General features: G+C 38.4%; 1 protein-coding gene across 1 annotated transcript in view; it reads right to left on the bottom strand.

The window, feature by feature from the left end:
- Positions 1-9674: 9674 nt before the first annotated feature.
- Positions 9675-23802, bottom strand: part of LOC106092076 (luciferin sulfotransferase) — a 31790-nt gene continuing 17662 nt past the window's right edge. Inside the window, exon 3 of the mRNA XM_013258830.2 lies at positions 9675-10281. Coding sequence (XP_013114284.1) covers positions 9733-10281 — 549 coding nt within the window. The 3' untranslated portion in view covers positions 9675-9732. The remainder of the gene's footprint in view (positions 10282-23802) is intronic.

The raw sequence follows: 23802 nt of genomic DNA, 5'->3' as shown, positions 1-23802 counted from the left end.
GGTTTCGTTGTGGAGGACACTTCCCTAGTCTTGAGTGGAACCGTAAGTTCCTGTAGGTCACGGATATTCCTCTGTAGAAAGTCAGTTTTTTCATCGATAGTTTCGATACGAAATATAAGATCACAGTCGATAAGCACAGCACTCGAAAGCAAAAAATCAGGTCGAGACTGGATCTCTCCTCGTGCTCCACTCGAGGAGAGAACACTTAAACCAGCAAAGATCGCCATCACGCATAAGCGAAGAGAACAGGAGGTAAATAATTATAGAAAATAAAATTATCAAATTATTTCTTTTGTGACGTCGGTTGATACACATGACCTATAATGCGATAACCAAAAACCCACAATTTACGTTCGAATGTCGTACCTGCAAGAAATTCATTTAAATTGAAAACTACGGTTTGTTCAGATTAAATTTAAAGATAAACTAGAGGCTCAAGAAGTCAAGACCCAAGATCGGTTTATATGGCAGCTATATCGGGTTATGAACCGATTTGAACCATACTTGGTACAGTTGTTGGATATCATAACAAAACACGTCCTGCAAAATTTCATTCCAATCGGATAAGAATTACGCACTCTAGATGCTCAAGAAGTCAAGACCCAAGAACGGTTTATATGACAGCTATACCAGGTTATGGACCGATTTGAACCATACTTAGCACAGTAGTTAGAAGTGATACTAAAACACTATGTGCAAAATTTCAGTCAAATCGGATGAGAATTGCGCCCTCTAGAGGCTCAAGAATTCAAGACCCAAGATCGGTTTATATGGCAGCTATATCAAAACATGGACCGATATGGCCCATTTACAATACCAACCGACCTACACTAATAAAAAGTATTTGTGCAAAATTTCAAGCGGCTAGCTTTACTCCTTCGGAAGTAAGCGTGCTTTGAAAATGTCGCGACGATCAAGAATATATATATACTTTATGGGGTCTCAGACGAATATTTCGAGTAGTTACAAACAGAATGACGAAATTAGTATACCCCCCATCCTATGGTGGAGGGTATAAAAATAGCCTTTTAAAGCCGTGCGAACGCTAACAATTTGTAACTAAAATTCTAAAGACAAAAAAATCGGAAAGCGATATATTGCCAATTTAAAAAAAAAAAATTTTAAATAGCGTATAAATTCAAGAAAAAATGTTAAAATTAGCTTTTTGCTAAAGTGAATTTCGTCATAATTTACACTATACCCCAAAAACCTTCGGAAGAAAAACAGGTGGTTATAAGACAAATGTGATGAAATGAAATTTTTTAAGTTCAAGTATATATAATTCTGAACCTCCTTCCTCCAAATTTCGTTTTACCATTCAAAAAATCCCAAAATCCTAATGTCACAAATGTAGAAAAGAGGGAAAAACCACTACATTACAAAAACAAACGACTTAAATCAAAAATAGCTATATTTTTTGTTTCTTATTCCATCTTACCATGAAAACAGTTACAAAATTTATCACATTTGCTTTTCACATCTAAAATATCATTTACTTCCGTTTCCCCTTCTCCTTATTTCAAAGTTTCTATCTTGACTTCCCCTTTGCTCTTCTTGATCATACCATTTGCTCTTATTAATTTGTTATGAACATCAGCAAAAAAGAAAAAAAAACGAAAGTGGGACTTCTCCACTGGTGCAAAACAAAAAAGAAAGAGGACGAACCCATACTTGCAATGATGTGGAAAGCAAATTTACAATAAAGAGAAAATCTATAATCTTTAGTACTCTCTTGAGTAATTTATGAAAAAAAAATTAAACCTTTAGCATCACACATTTAATACAAAGCAAAACAGAATAAGTGTTTGATTATTGGTGTTGTTTTAGTTAAAATTTGTGATAAATTTCAAATAAAGTACTTACTCTGGATTTAAATTGAAAAACGAAAACAGATGCTCAGGAACAGATGCTCAGGAATTTTTAGGACGAACCAAGGTCATAGAAACTACACTCAAAGAAATTCAATAGTTAATTTCTACTAATGCCATACAAATTTGAAAATGTTCAAGTATTTTGTTTTTCTCACATATTTATCAAGTCCAAACTAACAAAATAATAATATTTTATATCAATTTCTCTAATACAATTTATATCTCATGTTATAAACAAGCACCTTAACAATTTTCATTTCATCAAAAGTCACATTCGAATTCGAAGTTTCTAACGCCAAGCTAAGTTTTATTAGACCTCGTATGTAAATATTGGGTTGCCTAAAAAGTAATTGCGGATTTTTCATATAGTCGGCGTTGACAAATTTTTTCAACGGCTTGAGACTCTGTAATTGCATTCTTTCTTCTGTCAATTATCAGCTGTTACTTTTAGCTAGCTTTAGAAAAAAAGTGCGCGAAATTTTGTTTACATTTGTTTGTTTGGCGTCAATTTTAATATGGAGCCCACAAAGGAGAATTTTCGTCACATTTTACTTTATTATTTCCGTAAAGGAAAAAACGCGGAGCAGGTTACTAAAAAGTTACGAGATGTGTATGGTGATAAAGCCTTAAAAGGAAGACAATGTCAAAATTGGTTTCGCAAATTCCGTTCTGGAGATTTTTCACTTAAAGATGAGCCACGTTCAGGTCGGCGAAATGAAGTTGACGATGACCAAATCAAAGCATTAATCGAATTGGATCGTGAGATAGGAGAGAAGTTAAATATACCAAAATCAACCGTTCATTATCACATAAAAAGTCTTGGACTGGTGAAAAAGCTTGATATTTGGGTACCACATGTATTGAAAGAAATTCATTTAACAAACCGAATCAACGCTTGTGATATGCACCTTAAACGCAATGAATTCGACCCGTTTTTAAAACGAATCATAACTGGAGCTGAAAAATGGATTGTTTACAATAACGTTAGTCGAAAACGATCATGGTCCAAGCATGGTGAACCAGCTCAAACCACTTCAAATGCTGATATCCACCAAAAGAAGGTTATGCTGTCTGTTTGGTGGGATTGGAAGGGTGTGGTATATTTTGAGCTGCTTCCAAGGAACCAAACGATTAATTCGGATGTTTACTGTCAACAATTGGACAAATTGAATACAGCCATCAAGGAGAAGCCACCAGAATTGGTCAATCGTAAAGGTGTCATATTCCACCAGGACAACGCTAGACCGCACATATCTTTGGTCACTCGCCAAAAACTGAGTGAGTTTGGCTGGGGACTTTTGATGCATCCACCATATAGCCCTGACCTTGCACCATCAGACTACCATTTATTTCGATCTTTGCAGAACTCCTTAAATGGTAAAACTTTCGGCAATGATGAGGCTATAAAATCGCACTTGGCTCAGTTTTTTGCAGATAAAGGCCAGAAGTTCTATGAGCGTGGAATACTAAATTTGCCAGGAAGATGGCAAAATGTTATCGAACAAAATGGCAATTATATATTTGATTAAAATTCATTCTAAGTTTTATTAAAAATGCATTTACTTTCTTTTAAAAAATCCGCAATTACTTTTTGGGCAACCCAATAGCTGTTTTCAATGAATTGACGAACGAATCGGTCGACAGAAAGATAAAATTAGTGGTATAGGCCGTTGTTGTTTTATTCAAAAGATAACATTTTTCAACTAAAAAAATTATTGAATCATTTAATTTTCTATTTGAAAATAGACTAAATGTCAAAAATAATCGTAATTGAAAAAATCCGGATTTGATTTAAAAAAATTATTGATTAATTAAAATTTTTAATTGAAAACATTATTATATCTATATATAAAGGAGTCGCGTGATTGACTGATTGGCCTATGGCTAGAATCCTGAAATTTTGCATGAGTGTTGGTCTTGAATCTTAGACGCGAGATAAGAAAGTATTTTACGAAATTCGTACATTTAGATGTTGAAAAATACAAAAGTTTAAAATTGCTGAACCCAAAAAATTGTTGTTACTTCTTAATGAGGGTAGGTAAGATTGGCAGTCCTTTACAGACTCTTTTAGACAATTTTAAGTCCATTGTGATACCACAGTAGCCCACTGCACTGCTAATCCAAGCACGCTACCAACTCGGCTGACGGGGCGCCCGTAAACTCTCTTTTTTCAAGTTTTTTCTGCTGTTAGCGCGAAGATATTTTTATTTCTATTTATTTATTTCTCTTTTCTGGTCGATCTTAATGATCGAAGATTTTTTGGCAATGATTCTACCCGAATGGGATTTGAATTGCTATTGGGCGATATCAAGATATGGTCCGGTTTGGGTCACAATTAAATTATATATTGGAGACCTGTGCAAAATGTCAGCCAATTCAAATAAGAATTGCGCCCTCAGAAGGGGGCTCAAGAATTAAAATAGAGAGATCGATTTATATGGGAGCTGTATCGGGCTATAGCCTGATTCAGACCATAATAAACGCGTATGTTGATGGTTATGAGAGGATTCGTCGCACAAAATTTCAGACAAATCGGATAATAATTGCGACCTCTAGAGTCTCAAGGAGTCAAGATCCCAGATCAAAGCATTAATCGAATTGGTTTATATGGCAGCTATATCAGGTTATGAACCGATTTGAACCTTATTTGACACATTTGTTGAAAGTAAGAACAAAATACGTCATGCAAAATTTCAGCCAAATCGTATAGGAATTGCACCCTCTAGAAGCTTAAGAAGTCAAGACCCAAGATCGGTTTATATGACAGCTATATCAGGTTATGCACCGATTTGAACCATACTTGGCACAGTTGTTGGAAATCATAACGAAACACGTCGTGCAAAATTTCATTCCAATCGGATAAGAATTGCGCACTCTAGAGGCTCAAGAAGTCAAGACCCAAGATCGGTTTATATGGCAGCTATAGCAAAACATGGACCGATATGGCCCATTTACAACACCAACCGACCTACACTAATAAAAAGTATTTGTGCACAATTTCAAGCGGCTAGCTTTACTCCTTCGGAAGTTGGCGTGCTTTCGACAGACAGACGGACGGACGGACATGGCTAGATCGACATAAAATTGCGACGATCAAGAATATATATGGGGTCTCAGACGAATATTTCGAGTAGTTACAAACAGATTGACGAAATTAGTATACCCCCCATCCTATGGTGGAGGGAATAAAAAATCTCTTTTTCAATATTTGTACCGATAACAATCGATGACATGAAACTATTTAGCGAAACAGGAATGATAGAAAGCCGATGGTAATGTATTTTGTTGTTTAAAATTACGAAATTTTAATTTTTCGATATAGCTGGTATAGGGCCATAAATTAAACATTTTCATCAGATTATGACAAGAGGTGGTTTACTTATTTACCCGAGGTGGTGGGTATCCAAAGTTTTTCTGATGGTCTCGCCAGGATTCGAATCCAGCCGTTCAGCGTCATAGACTGACATGCTAACCTCTGCGCTACGGTGGCCTTAGTAAGAGAACAGTTAGATTTAATTTCTGGTTAATTAGTAGAAGAAGAAGCATGATAAATTTGTGTTGCTTTTTTCTTAAACGTCCAATGTTTGTGCCTATTGTGGGAGCTGTAAATAGGCGATAGTGAAAGCGGCAAGAGTTAGATGAGCGAGAGATGTTCGTGTGCTAAGTGTTGTTGTTTAGAGACTGTGATGTGCGCTTTTGCATTAATAATAACAACAACTTTGGAAAAGGACATATTGGGTGTACTATGTTTGCATTCAATAAACGAAATAGTTGGAAGATAGTATATCTGTCTATGTATAACATACAAACATGTATTAAAAAAAACCGTTGCTGTCTGATTTCTAAAATAAAGAGATGGGTTCTTTAAAGAGGTCACTTACTGGCAGGGTTTTATAGAGGCGAGTATTGTTTGTGTCCTAGGCCCTAGGTGTTGTTTGACATGGAGGTCAGTCGATTGCTGAAGCTTCGGCTAAAGACTTCAAGATCGTCATATGCAATGAAGTGGGTGTATGTAAAGATCGAACTTGAAGTTAAAAATACCTTCAGCTATAAACGATTGTGTTCAGTCACAATATTTTATTGAACGAAATAGTTAAAGAATAGTTAAAGGAAGTAATGGCTTTAAGAAGACATAGATTTTTAACAGCGAGAGAGGGTGCAATATATTTTCTTTTTATACTAAGTGATGGTAGTAAAAACTTCAGTAGTAGATGTAATGGCTTAGGAAAACCAATGTTGACAGCTACTAAGTGCTATATTGGTACAATCTTCAAGAAGAATATTTTACACATGCACACCAAGCTAAAAGTTAAGTGATAAATTATTTTTAAAAAGTGTACTTGGAGCCCGCTTAAATTTTACCATTTCCCTATAAATTAAAACACACAATCGATGGTTGGGTTATTTTTAGTGGCAGCAGGGGAGGGGGTAATAAAGTGGACCAGGGGTATGCTAGTCTATACATATAAAAGTGTTGCGTGACTGACTGATCATCGCCTAGCCCAAATGGCTAAAGCTAGGATCATGAAAATTTGCATGAATGTTGGTCTTGGTTCATAGTCACGGGATAAGGCTGGATTTGGTGATATACATACGTTTAGGTACTAAAAAGAATGAAATGGTATATATTTTCCCGGCGTGAACGGAAAGGGCTAGAATTATGTTCTAGGGCTTAAAGATGGTCTCGAAAAAATAAGGGTTTGATAAACAAATTTTGGAAAATCTTACCGGAAGTGAGAGAAATAGTGCGTTTAGTACCGCAATGGGTACTATTTCGTACTTTCTTTGTAATTTGAACTAGAGCTCTGAACTTTGGAACATAGGTACACAATGGCAACCCTGATTCGGTGGTTATCAGAGTTTTTGGAAATTTGTAAATTTAGGTACTAAAAAATAGCAAAAAGATACGGAATAGGAGAACTTTGTTCAGTTTAGTACCGCAATTGTTACATTCTTTATAGATGGAAGTAGAGTTCTGAAATTTGGCATGTAGGTACAACTAGGAACTACAATAGTACGAAAAAGCTTATCTTCGCCTACATCGAATGGGCACTACTTAAATTAAGCAATTTGATAAATATTATTGCAGTCTTGGTGAAACTACGACATGTGGAAGAAAACGTACTAATTGTGGTGTTATTGGTACCTTGAAAGAATATATTGGGCAACTAGAAGATTTTTTCGTATATTTAATCGTACAAAATGGTACTTTCTTAACGGAGTTAGCTAAAGCTCTAAAAATTGGGATACCAGTACACCTTTACTATAAATTTAGGGTGACCAGAAGATTATTCAAAATCGTACATTTTGGAACCAAAACACACAAAATGGTACATTCTTTACTAATTGAGTTAAAGTTCTCTCTTTACGGTTACACCTTGACAGTAAATATTGGGCCTTTAGAAGATTTGTTTTTAATTCGTGCATTTAGGTAAAACATACAAAATGGTACTTTCATACAGAGTGATCATAAGCTCTCATAATTGGGGATACAGCTACCCCATGTCTATAAATTTTGGGCGACCAGAAGATTTTTTTTCTTCCAAACCGTACATTTATTACCAAAACATACAAAATGGTACTTTCTTTACGAATTGAGCTAAATCGCTCAATATTGGAATGCATTTAAACCTACGACATGTGGAAGAAAACGTACTAATTGTGGTGTTATTGGTACCTTGAAAGAATATATTGGGCAACTAGAAGATTTTTTTCGTATATTTAATCGTACAAAATGGTACTTTCTTAACGGAGTTTGCTAAAGCTCTAAAAATTGGGATACCAGTACACCTTTACTATAAATTTAGGGTGACCAGAAGATTATTCAAAATCGTACATTTTGGTACCAAAACACACAAAATGGTACATTCTTTACTAATTGAGTTAAAGTTCTCTCTTTACGGTTACACCTTGACAGTAAATATTGGGCCATTAGAAGATTTGTTTTTAATTCGTGCATTTAGGTAAAACATACAAAATGGTACTTTCATACAGAGTGATCATAAGCTCTCATAATTGGGGATACAGCTACCCCATGTCTATAAATTTTGGGCCACCAGAAGATTTTTTTTCTTCCAAACCGTACATTTATTACCAAAACATACAAAATGGTACATTCTTTACGAATTGAGCTAAATCGCTCAATATTGGAATGCATTTAAACCTTCACAATATATTTTAGGTGACTTACTGATTTTTTCGATGTATTGATATTCTTGGTACTATTTAGTACTTTCTTTACAGAAGCAGGCAGATTTCTGAAATTTAATACACAATTATTACAAAACTTTATAATTTTACAAACTGAGTTACTACCTAGGTTTTTGGAAGTCACACACTAAAATGGGGGTATCAAAAGCGGTGGTAGCGAAGCAGACCACCGGGATGCTAATTTTTGACACAATTTTAAATTGAAAAAATGTTGGTGATAATTTTTTTCTGTGTACACTAATACAAAGTATTTGTGCAAAACTTTAAGCGCCTGGCTTTTTGCTCTCAAGGCTTGCCTAACCAGTACTAAAATAAAACTCAGCATATATAAACTATGTATAGGGATTGTGGACAATCACTGAAACATCTTCCTACTGGTCAATATCTAGTTGAAGTACTTCCTTAAATTTGGCGATACCAACCTTTTTTTGTCCACTGGTCAATATCTCATTCAAGAAAATTCCTTTAATCCACTTGTGCCAACATTTTTATACCCTCCATATAGGATACAAATGCAATGCAAATTTGCCTATGAACATTCCATTAAGGAACGGCGTGTCGCAGTGCGACACCTCTTTGCGAAGAAGGTTTTACGTGGCTGCCATACCATTTTTTTAATTGGCATAGTTCCTCACAAATGTTGCGAACATTATGAGGGAATAACCACTGCTGAAAAATGTTCTGATGTTCTCGCCAGAATTCGCACTCAGGCGTTCTGAGTCATAGGAGGACATGCTAACCTCTGCGCTACGGTGGTCACCTCCTTCACAGGATGGGGGTGTACTAATTTCGTCATTCCGTTTGTTAAACCTCAAAATATTCGTCTAAGACCCCATAAAGTTTATATATTCTTGATCGTCCTGACATTTTAAGTCGATCTAGATATGTCCGCTCGTCTGTCGATAGCGCGCTAACTTTCGAAGAAGTAGAGCTAGACGCTTAAAATTTTGCATAATTACTTCTTATTAATGTAGGCCGGTTGGGGTAGAAAATGTTCCAAATCGGTCCACGTTCGAATATAGCTCTCATATAAACCGATCTCCCGAATATACCTCAAGAGGAATTCAATCCGATTTGGCTGAAATATTGCACGTGGTCCTTTTCTATGATCTCCATCATATGTACCGAGTATGGTTCCAATCGGTCCAAAATCTGGTGTAGCTCCCATATAAACAAATCCCCCGAATATATTTCTTGAGCCTCTAAAAGGCGCAATTGTTATCCATGGAGATTTCTTGTTGTTATTCTTTTTCAGTTTTTGCCTATAAAGAGAAACCGTCCAAAGTACTTGAGAAATGCGATCTATGGTGGAGGGTATATAAGATTCAGCCCAGCCGAATTTAGCATGCTTTAAATTGTTTTTATTATAATAGTCTTTTAGCTGTCAAATGATTGTCCAGGTTATGCAAACATAATATAAAAATAAATATAGATGTTAGTTTTTATTGTCCAGTCTCTGTGGTTAGATCATTTGCACTGGTGTCAATCTTGAGTTTAAATCAATTCAAACGATAAATATAAATATTTTATTTTATTTGTTTATTTAAAAAGAAGGACAAAAATGTTAAAATTTGTATGATAATTTTCCATGAATGCTTTAATATGCAAACATAAAGCACAACAAATGCAAAAAATTGCTTTAATAAAATTTTTATTCAGTTTCAAAAGATAATCCACTATCTTTCAAGTTTTCAGCCATCCATTTATCAAAGTTTTTGTTCATTTCGGCGGATATGTAATTTTTCCAATCTCCTATTTGACCTTTGCGAATAAATTTAGTTCCAGTACCAGAAGAGCTTCCTACAGTACCATTGCCATTTGAATCGCATCGGCTTAGTATTGGATCCAAATTAACAGCTGGATTATTCTGCATTTTATCAAATTTGAGATGCTCGCAAATTCGTGCCATATCTTCTTCTTTAAGTTCGTAGTTAATATTAAGAAAGTCTGCACATTTTTGAATGGTTTCAGGTAAGTTGCGTTTCATATCTTCATATTTCAGAAACAAAACATTAGATTCAAATTGTCTGCTTAGTTTCCAAAACGGTAACACATGTTTCCAATACGAACCAATCGGTGTTAGTTCATCCATAAACAATTGCAAGAAGTCATCAATTGACCCCTGGAGGCCATGCATTAGTTTGCAGTAGTAATAAAACGAGACGCAGAGGTCTTTTGGGTTCCTTGAAGTATATATGATCTATAATAAAATTGCAAGAGATAAAAAATAATAATTAAATTAATGTTTATTTCTAAACAGAATTAAAATTGTCTCCTCATTTGTTCTCCCTTTTTTTCTGTCAGCCAACCCGCAGGGGATGTCCCCTATGAATGTAGTGCATGGCGTTGGCGAGAGGAAAGGAGGAATTGGAGGGGGAGAAAAGGATGTAGTGCTTATTGACATTTGTCTTAAATCTTTGGATGCCAAAGTGGGTGGGAAAAACATTAGCCGGAAGTCGATTCCACCAACGAACGGTTCGGGCGAAATAAGAATTCTCTCTATAATGCATTGTGCGGTCCGCTGGCCAATCAATTACAAACGGGTGTGAGTTCCTGGAATGTCTAGCAGCCCTGACATACATCCTTACAATAGGAATAAGAAGACGAATTTCAGACGAACACACACCATGAAAGTACCGATAGAACAGCGCCAAACAATAGAGTTGGATACCCCACTGTCCCCAATCAACGCCATCGATAGACTGGTGCAAAACTTGAACATAAGTTGAAAATTATTTTCAAATTTTTGTTTTGAATAATCTGCATTTTTTTAAAGTGGATTTGGCTTAAATCCCTATGTCACTATGGGCCAATGCATAAATTGTAAATTAATAATTTATAATAAATAATAAACAATTTCATTAATATCAGTTTTTCTTTAGCGGTGTGTAAAGTGCTCTTCCGCATTTTAAAGATTTTTCTTTTATGATCATCACGTGGTTTGAAAAATTTAATTGTTTTTGCCCAAATTAATCCCAAGATATTTCACTGATTCCAACAAAGGGATAGTTGATCCATTAGCAACTAAACTTACTGAAGGAACATATTTTGGAGATTTATTAAACTGGAAAGTAATTGCCGTAGGTTTTGTCTTAATTAGGTTTAGTTTTCCGTTTGTCAAAATATTTCTGGCATGTTACTGGGGAACTTGTCGTATGTTTCACGATAGCATTTGAGCCTTCCTGAGCTGATTATTGCCGAACCGTCTGTATAAAATGCAACCGATTGCAACCTGACATACATCCTTACATCAGGAATAAGAAGACGAATATCAGACGAACACACACCATGAAAGTACCGATAGAACAGCGCCAAACAATAGAGTTGGATACCCCACTGTCCCCAATCAACGCCATCGATAGACGGGTGCAAAACCTTGAACATAAGTTGAAAATTATTTTCAAATTTTTGTTTTGAATAATCTGCATTTTTTTTTAAGGTGGATTTGGCATAAATCCCTATGTCACTATGGGCCAATGCATAAATTGTTAATTAATAATTTATAATTAATAATAAATAATTTCATTAATATCAGTTTTTCTTTAGCGGTGCGTAAAGTGCTCTTCCGCATTTTAAAGATTTGTCTTTTATGACCATCACGTGGTTTGAAAAATTTAATTGTTGTTGCCCAAATTAATCCCAAGATATTTCACTGATTCCAACAAAGGGATAGTAGATCCATTAGCAACTAAACATACTGAAGGAACATATTTTGGAGATTTATTAAACTGGAAAGTAATTGCCGTAGGTTTTGTCTTAATTAAGTTTAGTTTTCCATTTGTCAAAATATTTCTGGCATGTTACTAGGGAACTTGTCGTATGTTTCACGATAGCATTTGAGCCTTCCTGAGCTGATTATTGCCGAATCGTCTGTATAAAATGCAACCGATTGATTTTTTGGAACAATAAAATCAGAAAAAAAAGTTGAGTACAGTGCCGGTGAAAGTTCCGAAACCTGTGGAACTCCTGCTGGGATGAGTCTTGGTGTAAATCTTGTTCCATTTACATATACTGAAAATGTTCTGTCTTTTAAAGAACTGCTGTCTATTTTTAGTATTGGCAAATTAAATTGACTGATTTTGAATACGATTCCGTCATTCTTTATCGAATCACATGTCTTTTCAATACACAGAAAAAAAATTTGTATACCCGAGTAAGAAAAATTTATATGGTCAGCTCAAATTTGGGAGTATTATTATATCTGACGTTGTATATTATTATATATATTATTATATACAATACTTAGGTGGGGACACTGCCAGACATGAACCAACTTAGGGGAGTGGCATGGAAAACAATTAAGGATTTTGTAAGTAGCACGGAATTCCTAACTTAGATTGCTTTTTTGAGGTTGCTTTTGTTTTTGTTTTTAGAGCGCACAACAAGCCGATTACTGCCTTAGGTGTATGTCCATAGTGGCATGGGGCGGATTAATATCTGTACCCTCTTTTCAACCTAACCTAATTATATCTGGTAGCAGATATAATTGAGTATGGGACCAGATACAATTATATCTGCTAAACATAGTTATATCCAAAAAGACATGGTATATATAACCGTATCTGGCCTTAGATATATATGTATATTTTGCACTACAAATAACTAAATTGTGTTCTTTCAATGCTTCCATTCCATTCTATATCCCATAATAAAAACATGTTTTAAAGTAGAAATAAAAATTCTTATATTTCATTTAAAATTATATAACAAATAATATAGTTGCATTAGAAAAGCTAAAGTATTGCGCATTTTACTAAGACAGTTTCCAATTCCCAAATATTTTTTTAATATTTTACACCCATCTGTGGAAATCACGTTAGCAGTCGAAAGCTAGCCGCTTTGCACAGATACTTCTTATCGATGTAGGTCTATAGGGATTGCGAATGAGCAATATTGGTTCAGATTTAGATATAGTCCCTTTATATAACGATCCCCAATTTTGACTTCTTGAGTCCCTAGAGGCCTCAATATTGGTTATGACTTCCAACATCCGTGCCAAGTATGATACGAGTCAGTATGAAAACTGATATAGCACCCACAAAAACCAATTCCCGTATTAAACTTCATGAGCCCATGGAAGTCTCTCACCTGATTTGGCTTCAATTTGTCACAAGGTATGGTACAACTAAGAGGTAGCGTCAATTGCACAACAACAAAAATGTATCCCCAACGAAACTACCTTGATTGGCAAATGCCGTTAATGCTAATGTCAAAGTGGTTTTTGAAATAAACGTTGTTTTGGGATTTGTCTTTTTCAAATGTGTTTTAAAGTTGTATTTTTGTCATTATAACACTGATTTGTTGTTTATGCGCGGAATATGGGAACAAATAAAACATCGTTTTAAGATCTAAGAAAGAAATCACATCTGCATTTGACATTTAGATTTATTTCAAAATCAAAATAAAAATAGAAAATTTGTACTTTTGTGATGAATTTCAACATTAATGCATTATATCCGCATTATATAATGCATATACATCCGAATGCATTATGATCCGAATCGGTTAGTGAGCTGATATAGCTCCCATATAAATCGATTCCAAGATTTGACATCTTTGATCCCCTAGAGGCCTCAATTTTCGTCCAACTTGGCTGCAATTTCGCACAAAATCTTGTGTTATTACTTTTAAAATAAATAGAACAATAGCAAATATTTATAAAAAAAAAAAATCCATAAAATATGACTTCTTCTTTTAACTTGAATCATCTATTCGACTTTTCATTTAATTGCAACTGCAAATTTGAGAAGAAGTTTTTACGTTTCCTAATATCTCACAAATGTCTCTAGCGTTAAATAAGTTGAAGACGCCACGGTGATCACCCTTTTCACTCAATTAATTGAGGAAATAGCTTTTTACTATAAAACACATTTCTGTAGCCTTTTGTAATCAATCCTAGACTGTGCCGCTGACAGCAGCGCCTCGGACTCGACCTTAAGTGTCGTCTTGATACGGCCGGAAACCTCTTCCATTCCTTCCAGGTTTCCTATCGTCCCCACACACCGCGGAGTGTAACCTGCTCCTATTCCCTATTCATACTCCCATCGCCTTAAGTTTTTAATTATCTTTCTGAATAAGGTGAACACGCGTTATAATAATTTGTTTACTCTATACCGGCTACTGTATTCAGAATTAACACCACCGATTGTAATCATCAGGCTTAAAAATACACTTTAACTTTTATTTGTTAAGAAATGCCGTTTTTTTTTAAGTTCCCGATTGTTTTACCATTTTATACCCACCACCGAAGAATGGGGGCATATTCATTTTGTCATTCCATTTGCAACACATCGAAATATCCATTTCCAACCCTATAAAGTGTATATATTCTTGATCGTCGTAAAAATCTAAAAATCGAATCTTTTAAAATACAAAAATTGAGCTGAAACATTGCATACATTATTTTTTTGTCCATAGCCACGTAAAGTTCGAAGATGGGCTGTATCGGACTATATGTTGATATATCCCCCTTTTAGACCGATCTGCCGATTTAAAGTCTTAAACCCATGAAAGCCAAATTTGTTATCTGATTTTGTTGAAATTTGAGACATTGTGTTGTGTTAGGCCACTCGACATCCTTCTTCAGTTTGGCCCAGATTTGGTTATAGCTGCCATAAAGACCGATCTCTCGATTTGAGGTTTTGGGCCCATACAAGGTGCAATTATTATCCGATTTTAAAATTTGACACAGTGTTTTATGTAAGGCTTTCCAACATCCGTGTCCTATATGGTTCAGATCGGTTTTTATTTGGATAAAGCTGCCAAAGGACCAATATTGCCCAATCATTTAACAGTGACTTGTATTTATTAGACCACTCAATGTCCGTGCCAAACTTGGTCCAAATCGGACCATATTTGGATATAGTTGCTATGGGTGCGTAAATAATAAATTTTTCACCGGATTATGACGAAATGTGTTTTACATATATACCCGTGGTGGTGGGAATCCAAAGTTCGGCCGGGCCGAACTTAATGCCTTTTTACTTGTTTTCTTATTGTAAGGCTTATATTTGTATTCATTTATCCAAATCTACAGTTTTCCCTTAATTAATTTATTACTAGTTTTGGTGCATAAAAAGGCGATCCCTATGTGTTCATAGTAGTCAATGTATTTAAGATCCATTTATACAAAATTATGTTTAATTTAATATACTTTACTTTGCCCAACTATAATTGGCTGCGACAGAACGTTTGTCCCATTAGCCGAGCTCAGAATGTCCTTCCAAGCGCCTAGATCTTCTGCGCTCCTTCTATAATCTATGATACCAAGTTTCGAGGTGTCTCCTACTACTTGCTCTTTCCATCGGGCTTTTCCTAATCTCGGTTTGCGTGTACCACCGTGTTTCCCTTCAAAAGACTTCTTTGCCGGAGTTTCTTCATCCATTCTGACAACATGACTTAGATAACGCAAACGTTGTATTTTAATACGTGTAACTATGCTATCGTGGTCATACAGCTTGTGGTTCATACGAGGCCTATATTATCTATTAACGCGAACTAGTCCATATATTTTACGAAGAATCTCTCTCTCAAACACTCCAAGGACTGTCTCGTCTGTTTTCGCGAGTACCCTTGCCTCAGAACTATATAATGACACGGGTAGTATCAGTGTCTTGTATAGTGTAATTTTCATCTGTCGAGAGGTGGCCTTTTTTCTAAACTGGCTACTTAACCCAAAGTAGCATCTGTTTACCAGTATTATTCTTCGCTTTATTTCAAAACTGGTCTCATTCGTTTCGGTGACGGCAGTACCGAGGTAGATATAGTTGCTGACTATCTCAAAGATGTGGTTCCCAACTTTCTCCATTTTCTTTATTGGATCGGTTGTACAGGGCGTTTTGGGAGTTGAAACTATCCATTTAGTTTAATCTCCATTAACTGCCAGACCCGTTTTCACTGACTCTCTGTTGATTCTTTCAAAGGCTGTGGTTACTACTTCCGGTACCCGGCGATGGCGTCGGCATAGGAATATCGAATGAGGCTTTTTAGTCAACAAAGAGATGGTAGGTGTGGATTTGTCCTTCTCGGATCTCTTCCAGGGTTTGGTGCTAGTGTCTAGGATGGATTTACCAGGTCAAAAGGCATTGATAGGGCCCAATTATCTCATTGACTTTAGGATTTTATCTTTCACACTGTACACTCGCGAGTATCTTGTATGCGATGGGGAGGAGACTTATTCCTCTATAGTTGGCACATTGTCTCCTTTCTTGTGTACGGGACAAAGTATGCTGAGGTTCAAATTATCGGGTATGCGTTCTTCTAGCCAGATTGCGCACAAAAGCTGATGCGTACGCCTCATCAGCCTATCATCTTCGGTCCTAAATAGTTCAACGGGTAACCCCCCGGCTCCTGCTGTCTTGTTGTTCTTCAGTCGGGTCACTGCTACTTGGACCTCGTTCTGAGGTAAGCATTCTATACGATCATCAGGTAAAATATTCTTTCCATATCCTCAGCATGCTATCCGTGTCAGCTTCTGATTGCACGTGATTTTTATTTAAACCGTTGAGTGGAGCGGACGTTTTGTTATTTCACTCCGCAAGAATTTCCCTGTAACTCGTAATAGGTTATTATTTTTGCGTCTGTGCCCAGTGGAGCGGCAGATCTAGAGCCTGGGAGTAGGCTTAGAATGCACTCCAAAAACCCAACAGCTGCGGTGGTGGTATCAGGCCGTAGCATGTTGTCTGCAACTGAAACCTCGACTGGTGGAGCGGCTGCTCCAGGCTCCACTAGCCGACAGAAGACTGGTCAGCAGGGGCTCTTGACGAAGACACCTGGTTCGAGTAGAAGGACAAGACCTAACCTTATCTTTCTTCCCATGCCTATAATTTGCCTAGGCCATCAGCCTTCCCCGGCAAACCAACATGCTTTTTAAGAAGTTGGAATAATAGAAGACGCATCGCTCTTAGGTTTATTGAGATGCTTGGTGGGAAAGACCCTAAGACTCTCACTAATAGGGAGAGGGACTCCCTAAATTGGGCTCGGGAATTAGCTGCACAGGCTACTCCAAAGTCTGCACGTCCAGATTCGGAAACTGCAGCCAAAAGGCTGTGTTCACCTGGAGGGCATCCCATGCCTAAAATAACTAGAGCGAGATGGGTCCAAGAACCTTTGCTAATGGCGCTAGGGACAGTTGTCGACCAGGGATAATAACAGGGCTGCATACCTAGGAATAATTGGAGTGGAATAGTCAATGAACTGTCATCAGTATACTCTGATGTCTTTGCGGAATTTCCTAGGTCTCCTTCAGTTTGTGAAGATGCAGGCTGATATCGAGGCCGATACAGACTAATTGCCTTCGGGGATCAACGCTTAATTGAAACGTATCGTTGTGCCTTAAAAAAATATTGGTGAAATCTGGGCAGGTGCAGCACGATATTTAGTCAAGAAGGAAGATATTCTTTCTCGACCAATGGCGTATGCTTGGAAACCAAACCTCAGATCTTGAATCGATACTTGGAAGACTAAGGGAATGTAATCCCTATCTTTCAACCACCGACTGGAAGATTGGATGAGGCTGATGGTGACCGGAGACATGCAGTATTCGTACTCATCTGTCTCACGGATTCAACAAGTTAAAACTGAAGGTCCATAGAAGCTGTGGGGTTGGGGAATCAGCAGACGACTCAGCAATTATTGCTGAAAACTTGCTTGAGGAACTATCGATCACATCGCTTAGGTCTGGCGGATTGCAGGAGACTGAAAATCCCCCACAATCGAGGCAGGAGGGGATGACATCGAAATGGGAGCCGACAAGCCCTGTGTTAATGGATCATTCGGTTGAACTGGGCTCAAGGTGTGCGCCAGCATCGATATTTCGAGAGCAGCAGCTAGTGAAGCATCTAAGGCGGAATCGTCCACACCGCAAGTGTCCAGTGCCCTTAGGAATAATGGTTCCACACCATTGTAAGGGCGCTTCAACGGCACTAAAAGTCCTCCTAAAGGCAGGGGAATTCCGGAATTTAAACAATTCAAGTGTACGGGGAATGAGAGACACAGAACCTGTATTCTTGCAAAGAGTAGTTTAAATGTTTTTCTTCTTCCGTCACTAAGCACTGAAGATTTAGTAGTACCCAGTCTTGAAATAAACAAGTCTAATTACTGGCTGGCTTCCCTTTATACATCACCTGATATGGGGAAGTTCGGATGTCAACGAAAGCGGTGAGCTACTTATCGAATATATTATAAGTTGTAATCTGGCGATTTGTAAAAAAGGGGATAAACCGACCTTTATTACCAGGAACAGGCAGGAGGTAATAGATATTACCTTTGCATCGGATGAGCACAGCCTTTGTGTTGGATGACCACAGCTTCTCTGATCATCGTTATATTAGTTTCAGCCTTAGAGAAAATACTGCAGTAGGGGTCCCTCGGCTAAATAAAAGAAAGGTGTCTGAGCCGAAAATCCTTTGGGCAATAGGAAGTTTCGACTCCTTTAAGCCACCAGGCCCTGATGATTTATCACCGTTTGAATCACAAGCTGAGTCTGATAGACTGGTTCCCTGGCTTAGGGAGATATACTATGCTTGTATCAGCATATCATATATACCTGTGGGAGTGAGGGATACGAAAGTCATTTTCATTCCGAAAGCAGGAAAATCCTACCACACGAAGGCAAAAGATTTTCGTCCTAGTTGTCTGTCATCCTTTATGCTAAAGACTCTTGAGAGGTTGATAGAAATAAAGGGTAATTTTTTTGAGGTTAGGATTTTCATGCATTAGTATTTGACAGATCACGTGGGATTTCAGACATGGTGTCAAAGAGAAAGATGCTCAGTATGCTTTAACATTTCATCATGAATAGACTTACTAACGAGCAACGGTTGCAAATCATTGAATTTTATTACCAAAATCAGTGTTCGGTTCGAAATGTGTTCATTCACCGTTCAGCGATGAGGCTCATTTCTGGTTGAATGGCTACGTAAATAAGCAAAATTGCCGCATTTGGAGTGAAGAGCAACCAGAAGCCGTTCAAGAACTGCCCATGCATCCCGAAAAATGCACTGTTTGGTGTGGTTTGTACGCTGGTGGAATCATTGGACCGTATTTTTTCAAAGATGCTGTTGGACGCAACGTTACGGTGAATGAACACATTTCGAACCGAACACTGATTTTGGTAATAAAATTCAATGATTTGCAAGCGTTGCTCGTTAGTAAGTCTATTCATGATGAAATGTCAAAGCATACTGAGCATCTTTCTCTTTGACACCATGTCTGAAATCCCACGTGATCTGTCAAATACTAATGCATGAAAATCCTAACCTCAAAAAAATCACCCTTTATATCTTATGGTAAAGATCCCTGGAGATCGCCTGTCGCTGCAGCAACATGCATATAGAAAGACAAATCCACTGAAACAGCCTTTGACAACCTTATCGGTTACATAGAGGGATCCCTCGCTGTCAAGGAATATACAATGGTAGCATATCTTGACGTTGAAGGTGCTTTCAACATACTTACTAAAAGATGCTTACGGCAGGCTTGTGATCTGTGGATCTAAAAAGATGGGTCAGCAGAGGAACACCTCAAGGAGCTGTATTGTCTCCTCTACTTTGGAATATAGCGGATAACAATATATTATTGTCTCTGGAAGAAAAAGGTGTAAATGTGGGCGCGTATTCAGATGACATGGCAATTGCGGTGAGGGGAAAGTTTCCCAGCACTCTAAGAGATATACTTCAGGAAGCCCTACGTGCAACAGCGAAGTGGGCTACCGAAAGTGGTCTAGCTATAAATCCATTCAAGATAGAAGTAGTTCTTTTCAGCAGGAGATACAGTGCCTACGGTGGAACCTCCTTGGGAGAAGAGAATGTTCCATTTACAGAAAGCGTACAATACCTGGGTGTTTTGCTGGACAGGAAATTGAACTTCAAATCCAACATTTTGGAAAGGGCAAGAAAGGCAACTCTTGCCCTATACACCCAGAGCCATTGGCAAAAGTTGGGGGTTTAGACCTCGTGTCATACATTGGGTATATGTAATGCTATATGGTGTTTTGGTCTGGTGGACGGCGCACCAAAAGTCCACCTACTGTTCAATACTTAATCGGATCCAATGGATGGCTTGTTTGTGCATCACATCCGCACTGAGAACGACGCCATCTGATGCACTGAATTTAATGCAACCTCTTATGCCTCTGGACATTGTGGCTAGACAAACTGCAGCGACCATTGCCGTAAGGTTAAGGGATCTTTCTCATTGGTCATGTGGCGGCTACGAACAGTGTGTTATCCTTGATACAATGTCCGATGTTCCAGGCAGTGCATATTACACCCTACCTGAGCTGCTTTTGATTAAAAGTACTGTGCCATCATTCCTGATAGAACCGATTGGAACTACCATATCCCTGGTAACAGAAAGTACATAAACGAATGATAGATGGTCACAAAAAGGGGGCTGTAAGCATTCCAAAACTATGTGGCCTTATCTAGACTTGAAGAGGTCTACCGCATTGCTGTCATTGGCTAGAACAGACGTCTCTGTCATTGGGTCTGTCATGACAGGTCACTGTCTAATCGGAAAACATGCTGACAGACTAAAGTTTGCCTGCAACGACTTTTGCAAAAGCTGTGAAGACATCGAAAAGAGAAGAGGCTATAGATCACCTTCTGTGTGTGTGTCCCGCACTAGCAGTGTGAAGGATTTTCACTTAAGTTAATTAGCGGATGTGAACATTCTCAAGTAGTTGGGCTTTTTAAAGCGATCTGGATGGTCCAACGGTAGGAACTTGAAGGCAATGGACGAAAACGTCTAAGTGAGTCTGATGGCAGAATGCCACTTAAACCTAACATTACCTAACCAAATGATTGCATGGTAGCTCTATATGCCGCATTATTGGCTTCAGTAGCACACTCTTGGTCGTACTATAGGTTTCTTGGGAGAGGCTTCCGGTACCCAAGTACTCCATTTTCCATGGAGTGGGCAAAGGTTTGCCACTGCGCCGTTATATCATCGGTACAATTATTACTTTCATCAAGCAATTGGGTCAGTCGTGTGGAGTATACCGTTGCCATCTTTTGTGTTTGTAGCTTTTCAATGTCCAGCTGCCGTGCAGTGTCAGGTCGTACTTTCTGTTCAAACGGGTGCGAACTTTCGATCGTACTTCTATCTAACACACTGGATGAATGCCTTCCATCTATCATAACGTGATCAACTTGGTTTCTTGTGTTATGACCGGGTGACAACCATGTGGCTTTGTGAATCCTTCGATGTTTAAAGCTGGTGCTGCTAACTACCACGTTTTTGCCGCGGCGAAATCAATTAGCCTGAATCCATTATGGGAAGTTTCTTCGTGTAGGCTAAATTTTCCAACTGTTGGACCAAAGATATTTTCTTTCCATATCTTCGCATTAAAATCTCCCAGAACGATTTTAATATCATGGGCGGGGTAGCGGTCATATTCTCTCTCTAGGCGCTCATAGAAAATGTCCTTGGTCTGCTCGTCCTTGTGTTCCGTTGGAGCATGGGCACAAATGTGGTACAGTTCGTCACCATTTGCTGTTTTTAGGACGCCATTCCCGGTCCATCGTACTTCCTATAAGGCGGTAATATCTGCCTTGTACTTCTCCAATACGTCTGCCAGCGCGTATACAACACCTTCTCTATAAAGAGTCTGGACATTCCAGGTGCATATCCGCAAATCATGGTCCGTATTTATACCCTCCATAGGGTGCTACACTAATTTGGTCATTCTGATTGTAACACCTCGAAATATGCGTCTAAGACCCCATAAAGTATATATATTCTTAATCGTCAAATCGGTTCATAACCTGGTATAGCTGCCATATAAATCGATCTTGGATTTTGACTTCTTGAGCCGCTGGAGGGCGCAATTCTCATCCGATTTGATTGAAATTTCGCATGAGTTGTTGCTAAGTATGCCGCAAATCTGCACATAACCTAATATAGCTGCCATATAAACCAATCTGGGATCTTGACTTCTTGAACCTCTAGAGGGCGCAATTCTCATCTGATTTAGCTGAAATTTTTTACAACGGCTTCCATACTGTCGTATTTGTTGTGTGTTGTTGTTTGCCTTTTGTTTGTGTGTTATGACAAAGAAGAGTCCGTCGGATTTCGCAATAATTTAATAGGCATTTTTACTGTGAATGAAGTTAGTACTAGGCTTCAGTCGTTGAAGCGGCAACGAAAGCCAGTTTAGCGACAAATTTGGGCGTAACGTTTGGCGATCTATTTTCGACGATAGTCTAGCCGAACAATTTTCGTGGAGAGGCACAACTTCAAAAAAGTGCATACGTGGATCCCTGATTACAGCCGCCATACGTAGTAGGTTAGGTTGAAAAGAGGGTGTAGATAGTAATCCGCCCCGTGCCACTATGGACATACACCTAAGCCAGTAGTCGGCTTGTTGTGCGCTCTAAAAGCTATAAAGTAACCTCTAAAAACAAATTTTCAGTTACGAATTCCGTGCTACTTACAAAATCCTTAATTGTTTTCAATGCCACTCCCCTAAGTTGGTTCATGTCTGATATTGTGTCTCCATCTAAGTACCGGTATCTGTTGGACGCGAAAGCCGGGCAATAACAAAGGAAATGCTCCAACGTCTCATCATCTTCCCCGCATGCCCTACACATGCTATCACTTGCCGCACCGATTTTACGTGAGTTCGTAGTCCTATGCGTCCCGTTATAATACCAATAGCTATACTGACCTCCTCCTTGCTTCCTTTCAGTAATAGTCTCGTCTTCTCACGATCTGGATCTCCATTTTCGCCGTCGTTTCGCTGTTCCACAATGTTGCGTGCACATTCGTCGCCCACTTCCTTAACTCGGACTGCGTCGACCCGAAAGGCTTCGGGATAACCAAGTTTATTGACGGAAGTCCTCTGGCCTTCACCGCCAAATCGTCTGACCTTTCATTTCCCCTTACTCCGTTATGGACCGGCACCCAAAGCATACGGATTTTGCCATCCTCAGAGAAGGCGTTAATCTCCTTCTTACACTGCAAGACTGTTCGTGACCTTATCGTCCTGGTTGTTATTGCCCTTATGGCAATTTTACTGTCGGTAAAGATGTTTCCACTCGACGTCCTCGCGTTAGCACCGCAGCACTTCACGCATTCCGTGATCGCCCGGATCTTCGCCTGCAAGACCGTATTATGGTCAAGCAGTCTAAAACAGATCTCAGTCCCTGGGTTCATAATGTATACCCCCAGGCCCACTCTGTCCTCTAGCTTTAATCCATCCATGTAACATGATCTTCCAGATGGCAATACTAGGGTTCCGTCAATCCAAGACGCCAATCTGATGGCAGCAGTGCCTCGCACACGACTTCAAGGTTCATCTTAGGTATCCGATCGGAAACCTCTTCCCTTCCTTCCAGGTTTCCTATCGTAGCCTCGATTATAGCGCGATGGTATGAGCTGCTCCCATCCTCAATCCATTCTCCCACCGCCTTAAGTCTCATAGCCGTAGTGGCTGCCTCACACTTAATCTGTATGTCAATGGGTCGGATATCTAGAATAGTCTCCAGTGCCCTAGTGGGCATGGTCCTCATCGCTCCGTCTATGCCAAGACCACATGTTCTCTGAACCTGTTGTATGGTCCTTATGTTGCATTTTTTTCCATAGTAGTCCACCAAACAACTGAGGCGTAAGTAAGTATTGGTCTAATCACGTTCCTGTAGAGCCAGTGGACTATCCTAGGATTCAGGCCCTACATATATTTGGATTCTACATGTAGTTGTCAGATATTGAAATCGTCTTT

The sequence above is a fragment of the Stomoxys calcitrans genome, chromosome 2 (genome assembly GCF_963082655.1).
Source record: "Stomoxys calcitrans chromosome 2, idStoCalc2.1, whole genome shotgun sequence".
Lineage (NCBI taxonomy): Eukaryota > Metazoa > Arthropoda > Insecta > Diptera > Muscidae > Stomoxys > Stomoxys calcitrans.
The sequence above is the reverse complement of the archived record's forward strand: the minus strand, read 5'-3'. Positions and strand labels throughout refer to the sequence as shown.